Source organism: Ascaphus truei, chromosome 22 (genome assembly GCF_040206685.1).
Source record: "Ascaphus truei isolate aAscTru1 chromosome 22, aAscTru1.hap1, whole genome shotgun sequence".
In the NCBI taxonomy this organism is placed as follows: Eukaryota; Metazoa; Chordata; class Amphibia; order Anura; family Ascaphidae; genus Ascaphus; species Ascaphus truei.
Window position 1 is genome coordinate 14,239,170 of NC_134504.1, and position 25,598 is coordinate 14,264,767.

General features: G+C 47.2%; 1 protein-coding gene across 4 annotated transcripts in view; it reads left to right on the forward strand.

Annotated features, from left to right (window-relative positions):
- Window positions 1-25,598, forward strand: part of BAIAP2 (BAR/IMD domain containing adaptor protein 2) — a 71,097-nt gene that overhangs the window by 25,332 nt on the left and 20,167 nt on the right. For all 4 annotated transcript variants that reach the window (XM_075580046.1, XM_075580049.1, XM_075580047.1 and 1 more), the window contains 4 exons: window positions 13,451-13,512; window positions 15,090-15,161; window positions 16,157-16,294; window positions 24,083-24,235. In XM_075580046.1, coding sequence (XP_075436161.1) covers window positions 13,451-13,512; window positions 15,090-15,161; window positions 16,157-16,294; window positions 24,083-24,235 — 425 coding nt within the window. The remainder of the gene's footprint in view (window positions 1-13,450; window positions 13,513-15,089; window positions 15,162-16,156; window positions 16,295-24,082; window positions 24,236-25,598) is intronic.

Here is a 25,598-nt window from a genome sequence, read left to right on the forward strand (position 1 = left end):
TGTGCTGAAGAAGGGGTATCCTGAAAACCTGACCTGTTGGTGGCCCTTGAGGACAAGTTGGCCACTCCTGTTCCATCACCTCCCCTCTCTACTTCCCCATTCTGTTTGTTCTAGCGGTGCCATTGCTTGCTTTTTTCCCCTCTAGCAGTAAACCTTTCCCTCTCACCTTTGAATCTGAGCCCTGATGTCTGCACAAAGTCCATGTCCTTGCATGGCCCTGAGCATAAAGGGAATCGCAAAGTGGGGGTTGCAAAGTAAATGCTTTTGATTAGAATTACTGCCGCGGTGTTCCCTGTAGGACCCGCTCAGATGGCGTTCAGTGGACAGACTGTTTTATTATCCCTTTCCTCACGTAACCCTGCATGAGCCATTCTGCTCATCTCTTCTATATTCCCAACTCTGAGGGGTATTTTTTCAAGCTTCCCCTCCCTATATTTTTGGCTTTTAGACTTTACACCGCAAGCTGCCTGGATCTGCTTTTTGTGTGTGCTTGTAAGAAAGTTTGGGGTAATATCTTGATGGTTTTTTTTAGTTGACGTTGCTTGAACGGTAGAGTTGCGCATTACTTTGCCCGGACCTAGTGACGTCGAAGGGACAGTACAGTGGAGATGTTCTCCGCTGGTTATCCCACATATGGTTTCTTTATGTTGGGTGATGACCTGATCTCCGATATTTCCGAGCTTGGTTCTTACCCACCTCCATATAAATGTGTATTACTTGTTCTAGGTGCTGATATTGCAGTGTTTTGTGAGGGTTGGACACCTCTTCTGCAGCAACCCTGACAATTAGGTTTTCGCTTCTCCAGTAAATCTGTAGACACCAGTTATTCAACCCAAATAGATATGTTCCTTTATTTTACATGTACAGTAGTAACACAGGAGGGGGAGGGAGGAGGGGGTATGTTTCCTTTATTGGACCAACAAGCAGTTGGTATGTTACAAGCTTTCCAACCTCTCGGGGTATAATTCAATGAAGAACCCTGAGAGATTGGATAGTTTATAACATACTGTATCAACTGCTTGTTGGTCCAATAAAAGATCTCATACCCCCTCGTCCCTGTCCCTCCTGTGTTACTATGTGGAAGAAAGGACACACAAGGCCCCCCCACCACTCTTTGCCTTTTGTATTCCAGAGATTATTTCCCAAATAGCAGTGCTCCTTGCTGCTATATATTTTCTCCTTGTTCTGTTATTGTGTGGCATTATTTGTGTCCCTAACGTGCTTTCCTTTTTCTTCCAGAGGATGGGCAGAAATCTTTATATTCCTCTGCTAAATTGTAATTTTATGCAGGTCTTCCTTTCCTCCCATACTACAGAGATACTTTCTGGAATCATTATCCCTGCAGCCAGAGCAAACATCACCCTTGCTGTCATGTCTGATTTTCTATTAATAACCATGTCCTCTAACCACTTTAAGGGAGCCTGTTTGCATCTGGTACTGTATGTCCTGGCAGTGCTAACCCTGGTCCTTTCTGAGCCTGCCGGCTGCAAGGAATAAGTCCTGTAATGGGTTTTCTTCTATAGATGCAGAGAGGCTTATTGTTGCACTGAAGGTTCTCTGCTTGTTAAGATTCCATTTCTCTTACTCGTGTGGCGTGATGGCCCATTAGAGCTTGTACCCTACCAAGGGCGGACAGGCATGATTACCAGCGTTAGAAGCTCCTAGGTTACAATATTCTGTCATGTTCACGTCCATAGGAGAAAAATTCAGCAGTTCCTTCTGAGTTTATCCATCAGATATTTTTACACCTCTTTGCTTTGTATAAATGGGACCCGTTTAGCTTTGGCTGCAAGGCACGAATAGTGGCTGGTCCCATGGTCCGCATAGAAGGTATATAATACATAGATCTGTAATCGGGTTGTTGCTCTTCCACAATCGGCATATCAAGAGATGCTGTCTTTCCCTTGACTAATGGGTGATCTTCACACCCTGAATGTCTCCATGCTTTTCCTATACATACATTAAATATGTTTGGTGTTGCTGCTCCGTGTCATTTAATGCTCCAGCGTCGGTGTTTCTCATATTGCTTATTGGTGTAAGTCGGGTACTAGTGGCATGCATAGAGGCACTTTGTTAATAGAATGTCCTTTTGTGGAGCCTATTGTCTGAGATCAGCTGCAGAACAAACATATCGTATATAAAAATGTGTTGCCGTGGCCTTTGCAGATAAGATTTGGAAGTCATTAATCAGACAGACACTGGTAACTGAGCGATACCATTTTTACAAAGGGGCTTTTATTGCTGGCCTTTCATGTGGAAATAATAAGGGAGACTGGGTTTAACTTGCTTTGTGAACCCATGTGGTACCTGTCCAAGGCAACCGTATTCAGCAAGCCTTTTATTTCCTTCAGCATTTACTCTGCCTTCTTGCAAAAATACCAACTTGTAGGAGAATAAGTCCTTCTTCATCTAACCTGGTGCCTCTGTAACCCTGCTGGGAGGCGATATTTGCAAGGAGCCCCAGCTGGCAACTGGAGCAGAATCATTCAGCACTATATGTGGCTTCCCCTCTACTCGGCAGCTGACACTGAAGCCGAAAGCATAGTAATTATCCTGTTACTGTCATGTGAGGTGCCGTTCAAAACATATGATATCTCCAATCACACAGGGATGAAATAGATGGTAAAAACCCAGTTGCAAATGTAGGCGCTGGCTTATGGCTGCACCCTTTTTTGTTTTTGTTCTGCTTTATCTATTTCTGACAAGGCTGCGAGGAAGTATCCTCAGCCCCCACAACAATTAAGGCAAAATGCTGGGGATCTGCAGAACCCCAGTCTTTGCGGAACAGGCTGATTACAAAGGAACAAACTGTTGCCATTTCTTCTTTTCGTATGTAAATCTGCGCCACGTTGGTTTTACATGTTGTTTGCTTGAAATCATATTGGTGTCCGTACTATATGTCCTGCCTTTAAAGTCCAGAGCTGATCTCCATCCAAGTGAAGTGTCATAAAAACGTAGAAATTGGCACAAGATAAAGGTTATTTGGCCCAACTAGTCTGCTAATTTTTCTACATCCAGAGTGGCCAACTCCAGTCCTCAAGGTCCACCAACAGGTCAGGTTTTAAGGATATCTCTGCTTCAGCAGTGATTGAGCCACCAGTGCTGAAGCAGGGATATCCTTAAAAGCTGACTTGTTGGTGGCCCTTGAGGACTGGAGTTGGCCACTCCGGCTCTACGTAATGGCAAACCTGAAACCCTACTTGATCTCTTGCTTTTTAGAAGTGTCTGCAGTAACTGCTTTGGTTTTGGCTACTGCGACATGACATTGGTATTGTAATAAAGTAATAGTGTTATGTATAAAGTCGCTACCAGTTCCCTATGTACATATGTAAGCTGTGCGTAGCACAAGGTGCAGGCGCAATGCATCCCATTCCTGACTATCTTGCAATCAAATTGTTGGTTGCGTGGGCAAAACCGAGACGCTATGTCTTTCCCAAAGTCCCACTTCATAGGCGCGTGCCTTTAAATCTGTTCTGTTCTGCTCCATTTCTCTATTGGTGGAGATACAACCATAGTAGTTGACCCACCCCCCCGCCAATCTGGTCAGGTTAACGATATCCCAGCACAGGTGGTGCAGTCAAAGACAGAGCCACTGATTGTGCCACCTGTGCTGAAGCTGGGATATCCTTAAAACCTGATCTGTTGGTGGCCCTTGGAGTTGAGGAGTCCTGCAGTACTACATTGTTACCTGAACACAATCACTGCAGGGTATAGAAAAACATTACTCTTGTGGTATTCACAGACCAGTGAAAGCCCTTCCCACTTAGGACGCGGCTTCATTTTTACCAGAGATTGAAACGGGCCCAGAGAATAAAACATGGAGTCTGTTATTCCTTTATCACTTTGCAGCAATCTTCTGCTCTACCAGACGCTCTGCGTTTTTGCAACTGAAGCAATTCTTTATTTTTTGTTAAGCTCTCCACATTGGGAGAGGGTGACCCCTTGCTTATGGTACACTGCAGGAGGCGGCCTAGAGACGGGCTGTATGTGAGAGCAACTCGAGGCTCCAATAGTTCAACTTAGCAACTTACAATGGATTCCCTTTCTGCATGTTGCCCTCTTTCAGGTAGAAAGGAGAGGTGGGTAGCACGCGCGCTCTTTTTCTCGTGCGCGCTCTTTTTTTTTTTCTCTCGCTTTCTCGCTCTCTCTCTCTCGTGCTCTTTTTCTCTCGCTCTCTCGCTCTTTTTCCTCATCAGGGATTTGATCTGAGGAATAATTTCATGGTGATCTGATATGTGAGGGATTGATGGGTGGATGCAGGTTAAGGATATGTTAAAATGAATGCATACTATTTTCCAGCCTTCAGGGGTGTTACCTCTTGCCTTTCTGATTTTAATGAATGCAGCAGTTCTATACTTTATTTTTTGGCCATGCAGTTACCTAAGCTGCGGCTCGGGCTCCCAATATGGCCGCTTTTGAAGAGTGCTGTGCTTTTCTAAAGGGTTGCTATAGCATCCCAAGGAAGCTTGGTACACTAAAACTCATTAAAAGGCACAGAGGGGGAGGGGTAAAATGCAGCCAGGTTTATCTAATACCCCACAACTCCTTCATTTAGGTAATACTCCATTTGAATTGCCACAAGCAAAACCTCTTGAACCCAGCCTGACACAAGACCTGCTTTACATGTGCTACTTCCTAAGCAAGGAATAGCACGCTGCTGCGTCGTCCCTTCATAAACCCCCTAATGTGTGTCTGGAGCAGGAGTGACCAACTCCAGTCCTCACGGGTCACCAACAGGTCCGGGTTTAACCCTGCTTCAGCACAGGTAGCTCAATCAGTGGCTGATTGGGCCACCTGTGCTGAAGCAGGGATATTCTGAAAACCTGACCTGTTGGTGGCCTTTGAGGACAGAAGTTGACCCCCTCCTCCCCTTGGTCTGGAGAGTACAAAGGGGGGGGGAGGTAATCTTGACCAGGGTTAGGCTACAGCTCGGAGGACTCTGTAAATGCCGTGGCCGTTTATCCGTAACGTGCTTTGCTTCGTCGTTTAGTGGAGCTGGCCAGCCCTAGGATCTTGTGGCTTCACACTAGGCATTTTAATGGTTTCCACGTGGCTGAGATTTCTCACACATCTGGATAGAGAAATTTAATTTGATCAAATGTAAATAGACATGATCTTTCCATTCATGCGTTGGGGAATATCACCCATGCTTTGAGGACGCCCTCTCATTTAGCTATTATACCTGCGCAGCAGAGAGAGCATGTTTCTGAAGTCTAGATATCACAAGCCACCCACTGAGAACTCGGTGCTGGTACACGTCTTTCTGCTGCAGACAACACTTCCATCACAATTTGTCTGCTGCTAGCAGCCCGGTGCGTTTCTGCAGGAGGAATATGATGTGGGCTATTGGGTAAAACAGATGCCTTTCATCTTCCTGATCTACTGTACATTACCATCCTTTTTGTGACTAATAGCTGGAGCCGTCTTAGGCTTGAGACTGTAATGGTGCTCAGCTCAGGGCTTTTAGAAATGAGCCCTTCATCTTGCCTCCATTTCTGAATTATTTGAAAGCGTTGTACATTGCATGACCTGGTTGGGGTAGCAGACATTAATCCAGTGGTTTTTTTTGTTTTTTAACATTTTTGTTTGTTTAAGGAACCCTATAATTATTATATTGTGAAGTTCAACGGTACCCCAACCCTCTCTAATAGCGCGTCTGAGATCAGATGCATTGTAAGGAACCCCGACCCTCTCTAATAGCGCGTCTGAGATCAGATGCATTGTAAGGAACCCCAACCCTCTCTAATAGCGCGTCTGAGATCGGATGCATTGTAAGGAACCCCAACCCTCTCTAACAGCGCATCTGAGATCAGATGCATTGTAAGGAACCCCAACCCTCTCTAATAGCGCGTCTGAGATCGGATGCATTGTAAAGAACCCCAACCCTCTCTATCAGCGCGTCTGAGATCAGATGCATTGTAAGGAACCCCCAACCCTCTCTAATAACGCGTCTGAGATCAGATGTATTCTAAATTCTTCTGTATTTAGTACAATTTTCAAATTACCTGAAAGTTGCTGGGAACACTTTTTAGGGGTGCCCGGGGAACCCCTGTGGAAAAGCACTGGATTAATCAAACAATTCTCTTCAACACCCCTTTTAGGCTACGGCCTCGGTGTTGGCTGCTGCACGCGCGCCTGGCGTCCTGCGGCGCATACACAGCTTAAAGCCATAGTCTGTAGGAAGTGATGGTATGTGTGGGGGTGTGGGCAAAACGGGGGGGTCGCGGCTGTGACTGGGGGTGGGGGGAAGAGAAGAGGGGCATTCCTGTTTTCTGAGCTTGGAATGGATAGGCAACTCTCCTCATACAATGCTCCCTGCAGGGGCTGCACTAAGAAGGTGAGGTCCCTCCATTCTCACTCTGTTACAGGACCTCTCTCAGGTTGGCAGCCATATCCCCCTTTGCAAAACATGGGAATGTTGCCCCCTCCCCCCTGCTGCTATTGGCTCCCAACTCACCACGTGACCGCGTCGCCGCACGGGAAGACACATTTCTTGTCTCCTGGCTGGCGCACCACCACACTTTGAGCCAACATGCGAGAACACACTGGGGCCTACCTGCTTGAGGTTAGTGTCTGGTGTACGCCGCTGTCACCACCAGGGACTTAGCCTTAGAAATGGCATGTGCTTTGTTAAAGAGTTACAAGGTTAGTTTGCCATGCACCATCCAGGAGAAAAGCCAAGAGTTGTGTAGCCACTCTATCCCATCCCAATCGCAGATCGGGTCCCCAAAGGTGTTCTGTGATCTGGCTAGGTGTCTTTGTGTGGTGCATACCTGCTGGCAACAGGAGGGCCTGAGTCTCCCGCGATGACATGGGGGATAACAGGAACAGGTTACTGGGGTGGATGCCTTCGTTCTGTTTCAATGGTGCAGCGCCTCCATCTATAGTAAGCCCCAGGAATGCGGGGTGGAATCCTTACCAGAGAGTGTTCCCACACAGTGATGAGAGATTCCAGTCTCACACAGGTCTTCCTTTTTAAAAGCAGCAGTCTTTATTCACAGCAGGGCAGCAGCAGCAGCAGCAGCCGACAGTACAGTTCATGCACCATCCACCAACTGTTCTCCTTTGTGATGGTCCTTCCCTGCCACCACTCTGGATCAAGGGCATCCAGAGTGGGGCTAACTCTTCCCTCACCCCCTAAGCAGGGTGAGAGGTACTCGGTCCACCTCACTAAACTATAGTTGGATCAGCTCTACTCATGAGATGATCACTCCACTCCTCCAACTCTAACTCACTATCACATCACACACTTGTAACACACTAAATAGGAAGTGACACTGCTTTACGTAACCTCCAGTAGGCACCGCCCCTGCATCTCTTGATTGGACACAGGGTCACATGACCTACCTTCACTTACACAACCCAGTGTCATAAGCAGGGAAAACCCATATCAACTCCTGGCAATCTGCCCTTAGCAGAGTTTACACACAGGAGGAGGATAGAACTATAGCCCCATTTCTTACCAGGGCTACAGTTGTATTCGCAAGACACAAATCTGGTCATCTGATAACGAAGAACCAGGAAGTTCTCCCATTATCTTCAGCTTGCTGCAAATAAAACCACACATTTATTTAAACCATCTTCATCTTTTCAGTGACAATATCTGCTTTTCCAAACTGCAGATACATGTGTACACTGCCATGTTTTGCAGCAAACGTTTTGCTTGCAGGAATAATACATGAATTTGAATAGAAAGTGGGGTGTTTCCCAGCACTCCGTTATGAGAGAACAAAAACCGTGAGAGAAAGCATAAAAATAAAAAAAAGATTTTATCTGCAGTGAAAAAACATAAACATGCCAGAAAGTAACAACAATCTTACATTGTGTAACGCTCAATCACTAAAAATAACCTCACAACAGAGCATCACACGTATATTGGTGCAAAGGCAGTTCACTCTCAGATCAATTATAAGTGTCTTGTGTGTAGGCAATAGCATAGCAAGACTTCTGTAGTCACACCTAGATAATCTCTCTATTCTGTATCAGTGGGCAATAATGTGTGTAGTCACCTGCTTGTTGGTGGGCATCAGAAGAGGGGTATGTCTTGGGCATAAGTGACCCCTTTTTCAAGCCAAATATCCTATTGAACAATCGGAAGTCCCATCCTTACTGTGCGATGCCTTGTGGCAAGCAGTCCTGCACATGATGTAGCTGCAAAGAAGACATGTTCTGCACGCTGGCCCATATTTACTTAGTGATACTATTCTATAATGCCACCTCTGGCCCGTTCACTTAAGTGGGCTGTAACGTGTCTTACGGAGCCAGGTCCCTTATGGAAAAGCACAGCTTGGTAAATATGGCCCTTTAAGTTGTAACGATGACTGCATCATTACTGAACGTGCAGGCTGTAGTGATGTAGAAGTTTTTGCATTCTTATTTCATTTTGGTAATTACAAAGCCAAAGTAAATGCTGTGCTTACAGTGTCGTTCCACTACTGATACTTGGGATATTTAGTTTCAGGTTCTGTAGTAGTAATGGAGCCCACCCAACATTAAAGGCAGTCTTGATAGTGTAATGATTAATCTGTCGGCCTCATTAGGTTTAGGAGGCAAGAGACGGAGCTGGTCCTGGTTAGCCCCTCCGCATTGTGACTAGTTGCCATTGTATTGGGGCGTATGGCCTGTAAACTCATTCACTCCAGAATATGGTCAAACGCAGTCCTGACTGTTTCAGCCCATCCCGGACTTAGATCTTCAGCTTTTCTGAATATAACCATTTTGAAGACGTCCCTCACCGATTCAGTGTGTTAAGTGGAAACATCGGAGTTACTGCAATGAGTACTGTATGTACCATACAGATCATTGAAGAAAACCCCCTCGGAATGTCTCATGACAGGGTTTCCGTCTGATATTTTGTTCTTGTGGACTTTTATTACAGGAAACTTATCTGTTTAACTGACCCAATTCTCCATCTTGCTTTCTCCATTGGTGACACATCCATCTGGGTGATTACAGCCCACGGTTCTAGTACCCATACTTCTCCTAATGAACAGTTGATCTCTTCATTTCACAACCTAAGAGATGTTTAAAGCTCCCAAACCTCCGATATTACATTGCTGAAGATTACTGCACCTTCTGTGGTTTTTATTTTATTTTTTATTATGAACAAATGTGCTGCCTCCAAGGTCTACAATATACGTTCAAGGATTGTGTAGTGACTAATAGACTGGAGACGTATGTATGCCTTGTAGTTTTGATGTTTCTTGCAATCCTTAATGGGTCAATCGCAGTGATCAGCAAGAAATCTTCCTTTTAACTGGTTACATCCACGGTTTTGTGTTTCAACTTCATTCCTGTGCCAGTTAGTGGGGTTTCAGCTTCCTAGAGCCCGATTTGGACCATACACCCCTGTAACTTGTAGAAGTAGATTGTTCCAATTGGATACTTGGTTATCCATGAGTAAAGGTTAAGAAGGATCCGTGCCAATGGTACAAAGTGTGTGCTAACATGCAAGTTGCTTAGACTTTGCTTAGACTTTACACATATGTTGCATCGTAGATAAAAACTAGCTTGCAATGCTGCAGTTGTTATAGCCTATGGAGGCCGAGTAGTGTGTCTATGATATCCCTATAGGGCAGGGTTGGGCAACCCTAGTCGTCAAGGGCCACCAGCAGGTCAGGGTTTCAGGATGTCCCTGCTTCAGCACAGGTGGTCAAAGACTGAGCCACCTGTGCTGATGCAGCGATATCCTGAAACCCTGACCTGTTTGGTGGCCCTTGAGGACGTGCGTTGGCCACCCTTGCCCTATAGGATGGGGAATGGGATGCGCGAGCATCAAGGGAAACCAATTGCTGTGATGCGGTTAAATACAATTAGTGCCGGTTCTGACACCCTGTCCTGTACATCAGAGACACCTTCCATTCTCTGTGTGGCATGTAATTAACGCTCCGCTCCACGCATCCAAACAAGATTAATGCATATTAAAATGATCTTTTAGCAAAACACGACCATGTCTGTATGTGTGATCCGAAATGCTTCACCAACCGTGGCTGATGGGATTAATACGAAACCAGTGACCTCGTTTCTGGAAGGAATAGTTTCATTTTCATGGACCGAATCAGCCAGCTCAGGTTTAAAAAAAACAAAAATGCCATGTGCTGCCTGATTCTTTGGCCGGATACGCACTATTTGGGATCAGCTGCAAATCTTTGTGGTGTAAATGAAAGTAAAGTTTTTATTGGAGAGATGAAGAAAAAATGGAGGTCTGTTTTATGCAGAGTTCTAGATTCCACTTCGAGCCTATTATAAAAGCAGATATTTTTTGCAAATTCCACTAATATATTGTAATTATTTACACAATAATTATTGTTCACTTTTGTTGTTGGAAATGGAAAGATCAGAGGTCCGTTCTTCAGATGCCGGTATTGTGTTTGCTAGATCAGAGTCTGGGCATATGGAAAAGACTCCGTGGGTACGACGGGCATACTTTTAATATTGCAACATTGGAGCAATAACGACAGCAATTGCTTTTGTTCTTTGGAGCAGAAGTGAAATGTAAGGGCCAGGCGATCATTTCCTGTGACCTGGGCTCCCAAGTTGAGGCCAACAGATGGCAATATGTAGTTGGACGTGGCTATGCCAGCCCCTAGCTGTACTAGGGAGAGCACTGCCAATCCTGGGCTGGCAGCTTTCCTCTCATTACCGTCACACTATACTTGCGCTAAAACGCATATAGCACCGTTTGGATGACGTAGTCTGGTTTAGCAGAAGAAGAAAATAAAAATGCACAGAAACAAAGTACGTTTGAGATGTTAACGCCACGAGCCGGAAAGGACCAAACACAACTCTAACTTTCACAGCCGTTATTCTGCGTCTCTCTAATCAGTGCAGCGAGAACCATTGTCAAGCGATCAGGAGATTGCTGACTGCACTATTTCATGGGGGTGATTGTGGTTTGTAACCTCGGTGGCCTGCTGACTGTCACCAGTGCAAAGCTGCTCATTGTAGAGAGGTGGCATTGAATTGCAATTACATTGCCGACACTGACTGAGAATACATTGGCTACAAATCTTGCATATTTGGTATACAAACTCCTACTGTAGAAAGAGCAGCTGTCTGCCCATTCCCACCCTGGGCTCCTCTGATGGGCCTGGCAGTGATCTCCGTCTTCTGGCCGGTAGAAAGGAGTGTTTTGTCACATATTGTGGGATATGATCCATTACCACCTAGGATGTGTCCTTCCTGACACAGGGAATTTTTTTACAGCTACACAAGGAGCAGAAAGAGTTGAACATTATATAGACAGACTGTGTGATGACCATTAACCTTTCAATAGCATGCCCATATTGCAGCTTTTTTTCTGGACATACTTGAAAACGAGCGGTAACTCTCAACGTATTACTTCCTGGTAAAACATTTTATAACTAAATTGTGGCTGGCTACTAGTTTTTTACAACATTTATCTCACACATTTGCTGTACTTTTCTTGCCAGCATTAAAATGACCATATGTGCAATAAAAATAACAAGCGAATTCTTGTAAGATGTTCTGCATGATTACACAGGCATACACCCCAGGCAGGGTATCAACCCTAGGAGACTTGTGTAGTCTTGAAGGCTTTATATATTCTGCACCAGATCAGCCAGCTCTCTGCATTACTTTGCCATAGGGCAGGGTGGGCAATGCCAATCCTCAAGGGCCAGCTGTGCTGAAGCAGGGACATCCTGAACACCTGGCCTGCTGGTGGCCCTTGAGGACTGGAGAGGGCCACCCCTGGGCACTGGGAAATAGAGGTCAGCACTTGCAGTTATTAGAAAGTCAGTTGTTTTTCTTGCTTCTTTAAGGGGAAAATGTATTGGCTGATTGGCAGTGCTTTGTTATACTCCGTATCTCTGTTCTGCACGTTCGTTTCATCAGGGAACACAGGTCATGATCTGCTGCCGTCACATATGTTTCTTGTTAAGCAGGTGTGACCTGCAGAAGAGTGATTAAACCTGTTCATCGACAGAGGATTTAAGCACAAACCATGCATATTTAATATACAGCATGGTATCCTGTCAGGGCCTAGTTAATATAGTTCTCAGAATAACTCCGGTCCCTGTAGACTTGCTGCATTAGAAAGAATGATACCCTGCTTGGCTTCCCCAGGGAGTCGGCAATGCTAACGTATTGCTCGTGTTTGCAGCAGATTCAGGAGCGGTTTACTGCGGAGTGATGGAAATACGGTGTCGCTTGGCCCCAGCACCTCTCAGTAGATCAGTTCACCAAGTCATTCTGCCCAAGATTAGATCTGAAATGTGTGTTTTTTTTTTTTTTTTTCCCAACTCCTTAAGCCTTACAGGTTTATGTGGAGCTGAGGGTTAGCAAAACAAAAAACCGCTACATAGGAACTTTAAAAAAAGCGATTTATTTGACCCCTTCAATGTCTGTCGCCTAAAAGCATTTGCAATGTGGGTTTTTGTTGGTGCGTTTCCTTGTATTGATGTGGAGCGATCTGCCTTCTGCTCCAACGGTTTTAAAGCAGTATTTCAGTTGGGTGTCAGCCAGTGGAAGTATCAATCACCTGAATCAGAGGCTAATATGAAGTTTTGGGAAGGTCTTCTGACGGTCAAACGTGTGATAATGGCCTGGTGGTGAGTGAGTAGAAGGGGTCACTGAAACCGCTCCATTCAGCTCTTGTATGGAGGAAGTGGCCATTGTTTTTGAACTGTACACTGCCTAATGCAGAGTCTGAGTAGCGACCTTCAGATGTTCTGAAGTTGGGGGGGGGGGGGGGAAATGTCCACCTCTCACCACCAGTTGTTGCATCAGTACTGTACTTCCACACAACAAGTTGGGAAAAGTGTCATTATACTGACACTGCCAATAAGGTTTCCCACGCATGCTAACCCAGCCTCCCGCTATGCTCGGTGAGGAGGAGTAACGGGGGAAGGGGTATTTTAGTGTCTGATGCTCACCTGGCTCTCTTGTTCCCTTTTTATCGCATTGCCTGTTCAGAAGACTCGGCATGTAGGTATCCGAAGCTCCCTGCTCCTTCTCTGCATGCCTTGAAACGTAGCATCTTGCTTTGAAATATTGCTGTACACTCTCTCCATGCAACCCAATTACCACACCAGAAAAAAAATATAACACCTCCATCAGCCCAGAGTTTACAAGGCCTGACCTCTTATCCCTGCCACCCCCTTTTTGTTTTTTATCAGAAATTTTAATATTTAATATACTAGACCCAGGGATGGGGATCTCCTGTACTCAAGGGCCACCAACAAGTCCGGTTTTAAGGATATCCCTGCTTCAGCACAGAGTGCTGAAGCAGGGATATCCTTAAAAGCTGACCTGTTGGTGGCCCTTGAGAACTGGTGATGCCCATCCCTGGTCTAGACTCTTCATAACTTCTTGACGCATGAAGCCTGGAAATCGGCAGGAGCTGTGAGCTAACGTGGCTTTTTTTTTTTTTTTTTGTCTTGTCTCTCTCTTGTCCCCTCGATCTTCATTGGACTTCTTCTCGAATCAGGGGATGTTCTCTTCCAAATGGCAGAAGTTCACCGGCAAATTCAGAACCAGTTAGAAGATATGGTAAGTAGCGTGTTTATAACCTTGACTGCGTTGAAGTGTCGATAGATAGCAGCAGATGGGACCTCAAAGGACCTGTCTAGGTTTTATTTTTTATTTTTATGGAAACTGGAAATAAAAACCTATTTTGTTCACGTAACCCCTTCCGTGCCAGAGGATGAGGCAGTCCTGGGTTTATATCGAATATATGGTGTCCTCCTGCCTGCAGATTATTAGGGACAGGATCGGACAGTCCTGGGTTTATATCTAATGTAGGGTGACCTGCCTGCAGAGTGTAAATCAACTTTAAAGAAAGGAGAGATGGAGGAAAAGGCCACAATAACCCCATCCCTGCCTAAAAATATCATTTTGTCTATACGTGTGCAGGAACATTGTTTTTGCAGTATATTGAGGGTACGGGGTGCTCTGGTCTGAAAGAGACCCGTGGCATTATCCTGGTAAATTTGGTGACTGAGGAAGAAATGGAACCCCCAAATCTTGTAGATTACAGACAAGCCCTTTAACCATTACACAGCAAAGCACTGCACTGGCCTTAAATAAACCTCTGCTCATAAGCCCTCTGGGACCTTATTCATGCAGGTTTGAGTTGCTCAAGGGTGAAGATTAATATATGCTCCGTGAATGGCGTTTTTAACATTGCATCTAAACCCCCCTCCCTCCAACGGGTCTTGTCAGTTCTGCGCACAGCCTCCCCTTGTTTTCCACCTGCCTATCTCCATATGGGCCTCCATCTGCTTCTCAACATCCATCCGTCAAACGCCTGATTTATCCTTCCGGACTAACCAGTCTCTGCTTCTTATTCCTTTCCGCCCCTTCCATGCCAGAAGCCAATGCAGACCAATACGTTGCTGGGGGCCTTGGGCGGCAAAAGCGTTAACCCCTTAGTGCTGGAAGGTCCCGCGTTGTATTTTCCTGAAAGGGTTAACACACGCATGCATGTTCTGATTGTAGCACCGTTTCTGTCTCTGATCTATAGCACAAGAAATGGGCATTAAATAGACCGGGAACAATAACCGACCCATCCATTCCCTTCTGGCAGGGGGTGCCCCACTCCAGTGCTCAAGCCCCCCCACCGACAGCTCGGGTTTTGGGGATTTTCCAGCTTCAGAACAGGTGGCTCAATCGGTGCCTGCGTCGGCACAGGAGGCTCGGTCTTCGACAGCGCCTGTGAGCCACCTGTGCTGAAGCTGGGATATCCTGAAAACCTGGCATGTTTTGGGGGGGGCCTGGAGTTGAGCCCCCCTGGCTCATGGGAATCTGGGTTAGCAATGCTGAAGACACGGTAAGGTTGCTGTGCTCTCCGTAACACCATCCTCCACTTTGCCTGGCTCGTCAAAAGCCTGTAAGAGGGCTAGCCGCTCACTGTCCTTGTATGCAGCAACGTAAAGGTAATACTGTTAATAATAAGCATATTGGACGGCTGCTTTTTTCTTTTGATTCCTAAACCAGAGGAGGGCACAAGGCTGCTTCTGTAAACAGACCAAAGTGAATCGTGTCCAATCCCATCCTGCTCCCTCCTGCATGCATCCCAGAATCCGGTGCCTGACCATAGTCTTAAACAGGTGCGTCTTGTCTTCCAGCTGAAGTGTTTCCACAACGAGTTACTCACACAGCTCGAGCAGAAGGTGGAACTGGATGCCAGGTATCTAAGTGTAAGTATTCAAGAACATTTGTCTGTCTGTCTTCTGGGTATCAATCACACGAACACATCCAACATTCTGCGGCTGTTTTTCTGGGGCATTTAAAGGTGCAATCCCTGAATAACGTCAATAGGGCTCAATGTTCAGTCTATATCGTATTTCACTGGGAGATCTGCTTGGGAATGTTTGCTGGCAAACAATTATGGATGCCGTTAAATGTATAGCAAATAATGTTTTTTAAAGTCATACTTGAATGCATTTTAAGGAGAAATAAAACCAATGGGATTCCAAATATAGTTGCATTGTAGATGAGGTTGAAAAAAGATATACGTCCATCAAGTTCAACCTATAAACCGTGTGTGTGTGTGTGTGTGTGTGTGTGTGTGTGTGTGTGTGTGTGTACACGTATTTTTTGACATTCAGGTGTGTGCACGTGGCTAACATAGAAAGGGTCATACCGTTTTCTAACGAACGGCTATTCTGAAAGGAGTAGCAGAGCCGAAACCCGTTGATTTGGTATCTGCTGTTGATCTTGGATCAATTTTGATATTGGCTACAGTAAAAAAAAAAAAAAAAAAAAACCCCCAACTAACTGATTATGTGAATGGATCGATTTTCTTAGAGAGCAACTCCAGTCTTCAAGCCCCCCACCCCCAAACAGGTCAGGATATCCCAGCTTCAGCACAGGTGGCTCAGCCTTTGACTGAGCCTCTGATTGAGCCACTTGTGCTGAAGCTGGGATATCCTGACAACCTGACCTGTGTGTGGGGGGGGGGGGAGAAGGGGGTTGAAGACGGGAGTTGTGCACCCCTGCTTTACTACATGCTGCTGGCATGCTTCTAAGTGGTCAAGCATCGAAGCCCTACATAATGTTTTGTTGCACATCTCTGGGAGGGCTTCAGACTCTCTCTCTCTCACTCTCTCTCTCTCACTCTCTCTCACTCTCTCTCACTCTCTCTCACTCTCTCTCACTCTCTCTCACTCTCTCTCCTGTTCATACAATGCAGGCGGCACTGAAAAAATACCAAGCGGAGCAAAAGAACAAAGGGGAAGCTCTGGAGAAGTGCCAGGCAGAGCTAAAGAAACTGCGGAAAAAGAGCCAGGGGAGCAAAAACCCCCAGAAGTATTCAGACAAGGAGATGCAGGTGAGGGTCCCCCCAACTCTTCACGACCCCTTTGGATTGTTTGTTTCTTTTGTCTGGCAATTTGTATTGGCAACAATGCGAAGAGGATGGCGACGGTGTGAGCTGAAGGCCACGCAGATGCACGTCTCTTTATTGGTCTTTGCTTCGTACACTAAATGGATAAATGGCCAACGAGCTCCCAAAATATCTCTGGTGTGTAGTGAGGCGTTGAAGTCGGTGTTTGCTTCATTGATGGGCAATCTGGACAAATACACAATACTTCAGCCAGTGCAATAGGCCTCTCTAGGCTGGGATTTTATGTATATGATTCTATTTAGTTTGTATTTCCCTCTCGCACTAAATGTACTTTTCCAGGTGAGAAATATACCAATTAGATACATTTTGATGAGATGAAACACAGGAAGCGGGTGGGGGGGGGGGGGGAGAGAGGGGGGTACCTATCCTTAAACTGCTGAGTGTTCCATTTCTATACCCCCCGCTGGGGAGTTCTCAACGCTGGATGTTTCTGCTGATGCACATGTTATGAGTTACTTGTACACACCGGTATTATTAGTGTTGTCGCATCCTCATTTCTGCAGATCCCTCAGTGTGTGCATGCACCTTCATCCAGCAGTGGGGAGACCGAGGGCTGAACCCTCCCCAATAATCTCCCAGGCTACAGCCCCTCTCCTCCACGTCGCTCCCACACATGTTCTGATCTCATCCTCCCATCTTACTGTTGGTCGTCGTCTTGGTCTTTTAATCTCTTGGAAACCAGTCGAGTTTCGTCTTGCGCTGTCCGGGCCGTCACGTGTGTGTTTACAACCAAAATGAAAGTGCCCCTTTGCCACCGCACAAGCCATGTTACAGGATTGGACACCGCACAATGGGTACTTCATCCCAACACTTTTTTTTGTTCTGTGGCCTGTGAACAAGTGACCGGTCTGATCACCTCCTGCTCTGCCTGTATGGGAGATGGATACTTTTTACACTTCTTTGCTGGGACCTACCTACAAAAATTTTGCTTGCACATATCTGCTTCTTGGTGACAGAAGTATGTAACGGAAGTGGCGCCTGCCTTCGACCGCGCATGCGCAGAAGCCGGTGGCGCCTTCCTCCCCACGCATGCGCAGAAGCCAGTAGCACCTTCCTCTCCGCGCATGCCCAGAAGCCGGTAGCACCTTCCTCTCCGCGCATGCCCAGAAGCCGGTAGCACCTTCCTCTCCGCGCATGCGCAGAAGCCTCTACGTTTCTTCGCATGCGCAGAAGCCTCTACGTTTCTTCGCATGCGCATGAGCGGTGTCAATTTTCAAGGAAGCCCTCAAAGTGAAGGAAGAATATTTAGCATATTTTGACCCACCGCTAATAAAGGTTTTCTTGTTTTTTAATCTCTCCTTCTAAAAACATTTCTACAAATGGTGACCACTCCACGCATTTCGCTGTTTTCAAGCCCTTCGGTAATTTGTTGGCGCTCTTTTCAAACGCCATTTCTAATTTGCACTTGGCTTAGGGCAGTGCGCGCTCCACTCCAGTCCTCCGCACCCCCTCCCCAAACAGGTCAGGTTATCAGTATATCCCAGCTTCAGCTCAGTTGAAGTCTGAGTCACCTGTACTGAAGCTGGGATATCCTGAAAACCCCCTGTCTTAGGGAATAGTTAGGGGCTCTAGAGAGACATGTGACAGTAGAAGTGCCCACGTGTACACAGACCGGGGAATACTTGTGTAGCTGCTGTAAGGACATTTTTTACTTGGCAGTGATCAGCCCTCAGTGAGGAGACAGAAGAGTGGCTCGTACTGGTCACAACCAATTGTCCCGAGCACGGGCAAGTTAACCGTGGTTGGGGTTAGACAATCTGGGTCAGAGACGGCTTAGAGCCCCACGCATCCTCATAGTTGGATCAATCAGTTTATTGGAACATAGTTTCCCTGCCTCATTAGGACCCTCGTTATCCTCCACGATCCTAAACACAATGTAATTCCTGGAAAGCCTGATCTGGCAGCCAGGTACTGCATGAAATGAGGTAATCTGCTGACGTATTGGATGTCATTTCTAACTAAAGCCATGTTTTAAGATGGTTAAGCCAGCTGTGCAGTGTAATTCCTCTGGGGATATGCCTCTTGTTCCCTTTAATGAAGTGTCCAGGGGGTTAGCAAAGAGAAACTGTCAGTACCGTAAACCCAACAGATCCAAGCTTTGCCTTTTGTGGCCTGGGGACTGCTCGCTTGCACGGTTTTGGCCTGGGACTGCTCTCTTGCACGGTTTTGGCCTGGGGACTGCTCTCTTGCACGGTTTTGGCCTGGGGACTGCTCTCTTGCACGGTTTTGGCCTGGGGACTGCTCTCTTGCACGGTTTTGGCCTGGGGACTGCTCTCTTGCACGGTTTTGGCCTGGGACTGCTCTCTTGCACGGTTTTGGCCTGGGGACTGCTCTCTTGCACGGGTTTGGCCTGGGGACTGCTCTCTTGCACGGGTTTGGCCTGGGGACTGCTCTCTTGCACGGTTTTGGCCTGGGGACTGCTCTCTTGCACGGTTTTGGCCTGGGGACTGCTCTCTTGCACGGTTTTGGCCTGGGGACTGCTCTCTTGCACGGTTTTGGCCTGGGGACTGCTCTCTTGCACGGTTTTGGCCTGGGGACTGCTCTCTTGCACGGTTTTGGCCTGGGGACTGCTCTCTTGCACGGTTTTGGCCTGGGGACTGCTCTCTTGCACGGTTTTGGCCTGGGGACTGCTCTCTTGCACGGTTTTGGCCTGGGGACTGCTCTCTTGCACGGTTTTGGCCTGGGGACTGCTCTCTTGCACGGTTTTGGCCTGGGGACTGCTCTCTTGCACGGTTTTGGCCTGGGGACTGCTCTCTTGCACGGTTTTGGCCTGGGGACTGCTCTCTTGCACGCGCTCTGTCAGGTCTGAGAGCTGCAGAGCTCTCCTCAAGTATCTCAACAACAAACTAGCCCTCTCTGGCTTCTTTAAAACGTGTATTTGGTGATTGGAAAATGCCTGTGAACCCGGGAGCGGGACATGTCCTACAGCGACAAGAAGCCGCCTCCACCTGCCACCAAAGTTTAGGAATTCATTGTCGGCGATGAACTGACGTGTGCAACCTTTTGGGTGATTTTATAATCAAATTATTTTGAAAGTAATCCGTATTTTTAGTCCGTATTTTATTTTATATACAAAGAAAAATGGTGTTTGTGTGTGTGTGTGTGTGTGTGTGTGTGTGTGTTCATTTCTAAAAACGTATTCTAAGTTCATAATGGTATCTGATTGGTGTGAAAGGGATACGAACGCACTCCAGCCCTGTTCCATGCCCATGCAGCAGAATGTTGACACAAGTACGGGGTGTGGTTTTAACCGTAGCTTGACTGGTGGTGGAACCACGAGTGTCGTGGTTGGGATCTCCATAGCGTGTGGATCAGCTGCCATAGACTTGTATTCATGCTGATCTCCTGCTGCCTTTCTGCCCTGCTTTATATGTAACCTTTTTGATGTGACAAAGAGCAGTAGTGTTGAGCTAGGTTCACTCTCCTAAAGGCGACTCTGACTGGCGTCGGCTGTGTGAGGCACAAAGGAGAGGGACTCTTCTCATAAACCACTGTCTGGATGTAAATCTCTTTGGACAGATCACTTAATCCTCTCACAGTTGAATATAATGAAGTGCGACTGTAGGTTGTAGGTAAACGCAGAGTCTTAAAGTAGTACCGCCACCTCCCGCCGCACTGGAATTACATGATCGTGCTGGGTATATACGCAGTAATATATGGAATCTGAAAACAGCATCTTATACAGGGAATACTGGTCCAATACAGGGACTAGAAGGGAATCCCTGCCTCGACGCGCTTACACTGGTGTGGTGCAACAGACTGTAGAAGTGGCTTATAGTGCACTGGAAGTATGTGTGTGTGTGTAACACAGAGGGTAAGTGTTTGCTAATAGGATAGTAGAGGCTGTTTGAAAGTTTTCTTAACGCAGTGTATTTCAGAGTCCTGACGATGAGCAGAGAAGGAGCTTGGTGAGCACCAGAACGGGATGAGCCTGCTACTGAGGAGGATTAAGATTTGATATTGTTCTGTAATTTTCACTTGAAATAAATAGGATTAATCCCAGCCTTGTGCATAGTTTTAAGGGTGTCCAATATCTACTTTATTGGCATGTCTGATGGGCTAAACTTTTAACCCACTCCCTGCACACATGGGGCCCCGTCTGGTTCTGGGGTCTGCCTGGCCATACTTTCTGATGAGTTGACAAGCCCTACTGGTGGCTGATACCCCGTGGAAAGACCATGAATTAAGTTATTTTCCCCTGGAGCGGTCAGTACATCCTGTGACATTCGCTTCCGAATTTCATGCTGTGGGAACTAGCTCTCGCCCTTGAAGGTTTGGACAGCTCCCGAGCCTCCGTAAGAAGAATAAGTCGTTTTTTATGAGGGCTGTTAAAGATTAATTTGATTTTCGTAAGCTAGCATGGGAACAGCAGCTGCTGTTTGGCCTTGATTTGTTTCAGAAACTCTTTCTTTCTTTTGTTGGTGGGGTGGGGGTGGGGGTGGGTTTGAATATATTTTATTTTGAATGATTTGCTTGCCCTGGATCTCACCCAGGTGGGCCGAGGGGTGTCCAATGTCAGAAGCCTATAATAACCGGATTGGAAGGGGTGTATTATAGGTATTTGGGTCACAACTGCTGTCAGAGGTCAGGCATGCTCACACTGTTAGAGGATAGTGACTTCACTGGGGAGGACTTTCCAGTCAGTGCATAGAAGGGACACCGTGCATGAATAAGGTGTTTGCAGCTGCACCTCAGTAGGAAGCCATGTGTAGTCGTGGCTGGGCTGTGATGCCAGCTGCCGGATGGTGAGAGCAGAGCGTTCACAGACATTGGCAACGGTTCTATCCACCTTCTTTATCAGGTCAGCAAAGCAGCAAGTTTTATTTTTAAGACTGTTACCTAATTAAAGTCCTATATGTCTGTGCTCCCGCAGGGAAGTATTGTTCTAGCCTAAGTTGAGGAGACACTTTTTTTTGTGTTTTGGAGGCGGAGAGTGTAATTGGGTCAGGAAATATACAGAAGAGGGAGAATGTCAAGTGTGCGCAGTTATAGACTATGAAATTTCAACTGTGCTCTGTAGACGATGTCTTGTTCGTTTTATAGAATAGGGGTGAAATAATTTAGCAAGGAAAGGCTGTGCATGCATCTTCTGCCCCGCAGGCGTTCATCTTCATGCAGCGTGTTGTCTGTCCGCCATCCCGCAGTGGGTATCCACCAGTGTCGCTACTTCCCATATTTCAGGTGGTGACCCTAATCTGAACGTAAGAGCCCCACCCATTGACCTAAACCTGGGGAGAGGGGAACTCTCGTCCCAAAGAGCTTGCAATCAACTGTGCGGGCAGGAGGCATGCAAAGTAAATGGGAGTGCGTGTAATTGGGTGAGGGGGAGAAGGTACTGGTGCTGCCTAAAATCTTTCATGATCACAATGGTTTTAAACTTCTGCTGCTGCAACGTCTCCTATTTCTGTTGTTTTTTTGTGTTTTGTTTTGCTTCTCCTCGGATGATGCCTAAAACGTATTCCTCCCCTCTAAAGGGTTAACCCAGAGGTTCTGAACTCCAGTCCTTAACACCCCTCAACAGGTCAGGGCTTAAGGATATCCCAGCTTCAGGACAGGTGGCTCAATCGAAGACCTCTAGGTTAACCCCTTAGTTGCCTAGTTGCCAGATGGGCCAGCAATGCCCTGCAGAACAATGTGTTACCGAATCCTCTGGTAGCGAAGCTGTTAACCAAGATTACCCCTGCAGGTGTATGCATGTCACACCGGGAGGGGGATTCTGCTTATACCTGTCACAGCCTGAACGATGACGGCAAAGTCCTTCATGTCAGTGTTCTTATTCCCGCGGGTGACACACGAACGCTGCAGGAGAACGATCTGAGATTCCGGCTTTTCAAGCTCCCACGCCCTGTGTGACTGAAATGGCAATGTCAATAAGAGCTGCACAATCCCTCATCAAGGTGACGAGTGTCATCTGAAGCTCCATTCAGTCGTGGTTACCAAAGGCCGATATCTCCCAGCCCCACTTAATTTCACGGAGAGGCGCACAGCCTCCAAAGGAGCTTATTCCCTTCAGTGCTGGAGAAGTCAGCCTGGCCCTTCCTGATCTAAAGCGGGGAGGCCAACTCCAGTTCTCAAGGGCCACCAGCAGGTCAGGTTTTCAGGATATCCCTGCTTCAGCGCAGGTGGCTCAGTCTTTGACTGAGAAACCTCTGCTGAAGCAGGGATATCCTGAAAACCTGACCTGTTGGGGGGGCCTTGAGGACTGGCGTTGCCCCCCCCCCCGGCCCCTCTCCTTCTCTAAAGCAACAGTTGCTGTTCACTTCTCCAGTCCATGGGTAGCACGGTCCCATTGTGTGGGTCAGAAGGTACTTCCTATACAGTGGTGTTTCATGTGTTGATGGAGCGTGCTTATCGTGTGTGATTTGCATGTCTGCGTTTGGGGAGGGGGCTCTGAGTGTAGAGGGCAGTCCTATGTGTTGGGATTTACTGGTTCCAGTGTTGCTTACATCTGGAGCAGACTGCAAGAATGGAGATGGGTGTTGCCCCTCAGAGCAGAATGGAAACGGTTTGGAGGAGGGCAATTTATTTTCCTAATTAAATCTCTGTCCGAGTTTAGAGCCTGAGTTCCAGCGAGAAATCAGTCCGAGAGCACAGCTTGCCTAATTAGTCTTTGCTTCTTTCTTCCCAATAATCTTTGTGGTGTTTTTTACCCCAGGGAGGAAACTTGCAGCACTGGTTTTCTAACGCAGCGGCCTAATTAACTTCGATCTAGGCTGGCACGGTATTGTTCTGGTATCCAAACTGAAGTCCATCGTTCAGTAGGATCATACTCGCAAGGCTGTGAGGTCGCTGGGCTGTAGCCGTGGCGGGGAGTAGTCCATGCTAAACCTTTTTCCGAACTTCATTGCAAAGGCAACACTGGTGAGGGGGGGAAAAGACCATCGACTTGTGATATAAAATCCTACTGGTAGTCCAAAGTGGTGTCCACGTTGTGTAATAATGGTTCAAACAGAAAGCAATGAGTGTTATGGGCAGCAAGAGAAATTGCATCACAAATTTAGGCACGTTTTGTCCTTTTGTGTTAGCGGAGTCACACCTTTGTTATCGTTACACCTACTCTGCTCGTCACACCCACTCACGGTGTGTACTTCCTGCTCGGGCACTGCTCTCTGCGGTTCTCCATTTGTTTAGAGGGCGTATGATGTGCAGATGCGTTGTGACTTTACTGTAATGTCCAAATTCAGATGTAGGGGCGAATAACATCCAGCATCACAAGACTCCGATATACCATTCCATGTCCCACCTAGGAGAGCAAACCCAGCTGCACTCATGGTCCAGAGAGTTACCGAAATATCTCTCAGGAATCAACTTGTAAATGCCCAAATTCTATAAATAACGGTGTGGGGGGCGCTGGGCCCTCTTGGTGTGGGGGGCGTTGGGCCCGCTTGGTCCTCCCTTCCCTTTTTTTTTATTTTTTTTTAATAAGCTTATAATGTGCCATTTTGTAGCCACAGGCAGTGTGGTAAACTCCCTACTGCAGGTGTTCTTGACTCCAACCCTGAAGACCCCCGTCCCCACAGGTAAAGTTTTCAGTACATACCAGCTTCAGCACAGGTGGTGCTGTCTGTGACTGAGCCAACTGTGCTGAAGCAGGGATATCCTTAAAACCTGACCGGGGGGGGGGGGGTCTTGAGGACTGGAGTTGAGAACCCTTGCCCTACTGTCATACCCTTTTACCTCTAACACTGTTACCTCCCTATTGCCTCTCCTCAGTATATTGAAGCAATCAGCAACAAACAGAGCGAGCTGGAAAACTACGTCTCGGACGGTTACAAAACTGCGCTGACGGAAGAGAGGCGGCGGTACTGCTTCATGGTGGAGAAACAGTGCGCGGTAGCAAAGAACTCCATCACCTACCATGGCAAAGTAAGGACACGCGCTTGACCCTACGGCATGGGCACCGGGCTATCCTGGGCTGGGCTTCTCTACCCTTCCATGCTAAATCTCCCTCGCCATCAATCCCCCCCGTGCCAAAACTTCATATGCCACGGAGAGCAACGCTGCCAACCTTCCTGGAAGACTGCTGGCAGCCTGGCACAGGTTTACATGAGCCAGCAATATATTGGCACATGAGCTGGGGGCGCTGTTGTAATGTACTCTGTGTGCTTTATAAAATCACCAAAACAACGTTGCCGTCTAAATAACCAGCCTTTTATGCAGGCCGCGGTTACCATTCACCTGCTGGTGCTTTTGTACAGACAGATTAACCGGGACAGTCCCGGTTTGTGCCCGAGGCATTGAGTAACCCTGGTATGTGTTCAGTCCTTGCAGAAGCGTGGGGGGGTGTAGCTATTAAACCTTCAGCCTCCCTGACGTGATGCCTTTTCCGACACTGTAAATAGTCTAGTGACTGATCCCCCCCCTCCCTCTCTGTGCAAGTCGGGTTATCTCCATCCAGTGTGCTGACGTCTTTGCGAATACACATTACTACCTGTAATTATTTTTACATTTTGAGGCTATGCTTTCAAAGCTTATCCTGCCCTCAGCAAGGGTTAAGTCCGTTCTCAACTCCAATCCTCAAGACCCCCGCCCCCCCCCCCCCAACAGGTCAGGATATCAGGAGCTTCAGCATTGGTAGCTCAGTCAAAGACTGAGCCTCTGATTGAGCCACCTGTGCCGAAGCAGGGACTTACTGAGCTACCTGCATGAGGCAGGGATATCCTGAAAACCTGACCTGTTTGGGGGTCTTGAGGAGCGTAGTTGGGGAGTAGCGGTATTTGGACACGGTGATGCTGAGATATACCTCTGCTGGCGTGTTGCCTCAGTTTATGCAGAGCTGTGTGATTTCCAGCGTTCACAGCCCACCTATTCCTCAGGAAGGGAGGGGGGGGAGCTATTGAAATTGAAAGCCTTGTTCCCAACTCCCACACACACACTTCTGCTGCCCACATACATGCCTCTTACTCAGCGAGATGCAGTGCTACTTGTCTAGGAGGAGGGGGGAAAGAGAGAAGCCCTCTCTCTCTGCGGCCAGATAACAGCCCTCTCCTGCCATCTAGTGGTGTGCAACTGTACCTGGGCCATCTGATGCATTAACCCCTTAAGTGCTCACGGCACCTGCATCACCGACCAACGGCGTAGAGCACTGGAGAATTAAGAAAATAATGAAATGGTTCTGCAGCGTATAGTGGTACTGAGTGTCCCTTGCAAACTGAAAGATGATCAAAGAGCACAGCCTGCCCAGGGGATTTTCCACAGTGAACAATAGGGGAGAATCACAGGACACCAC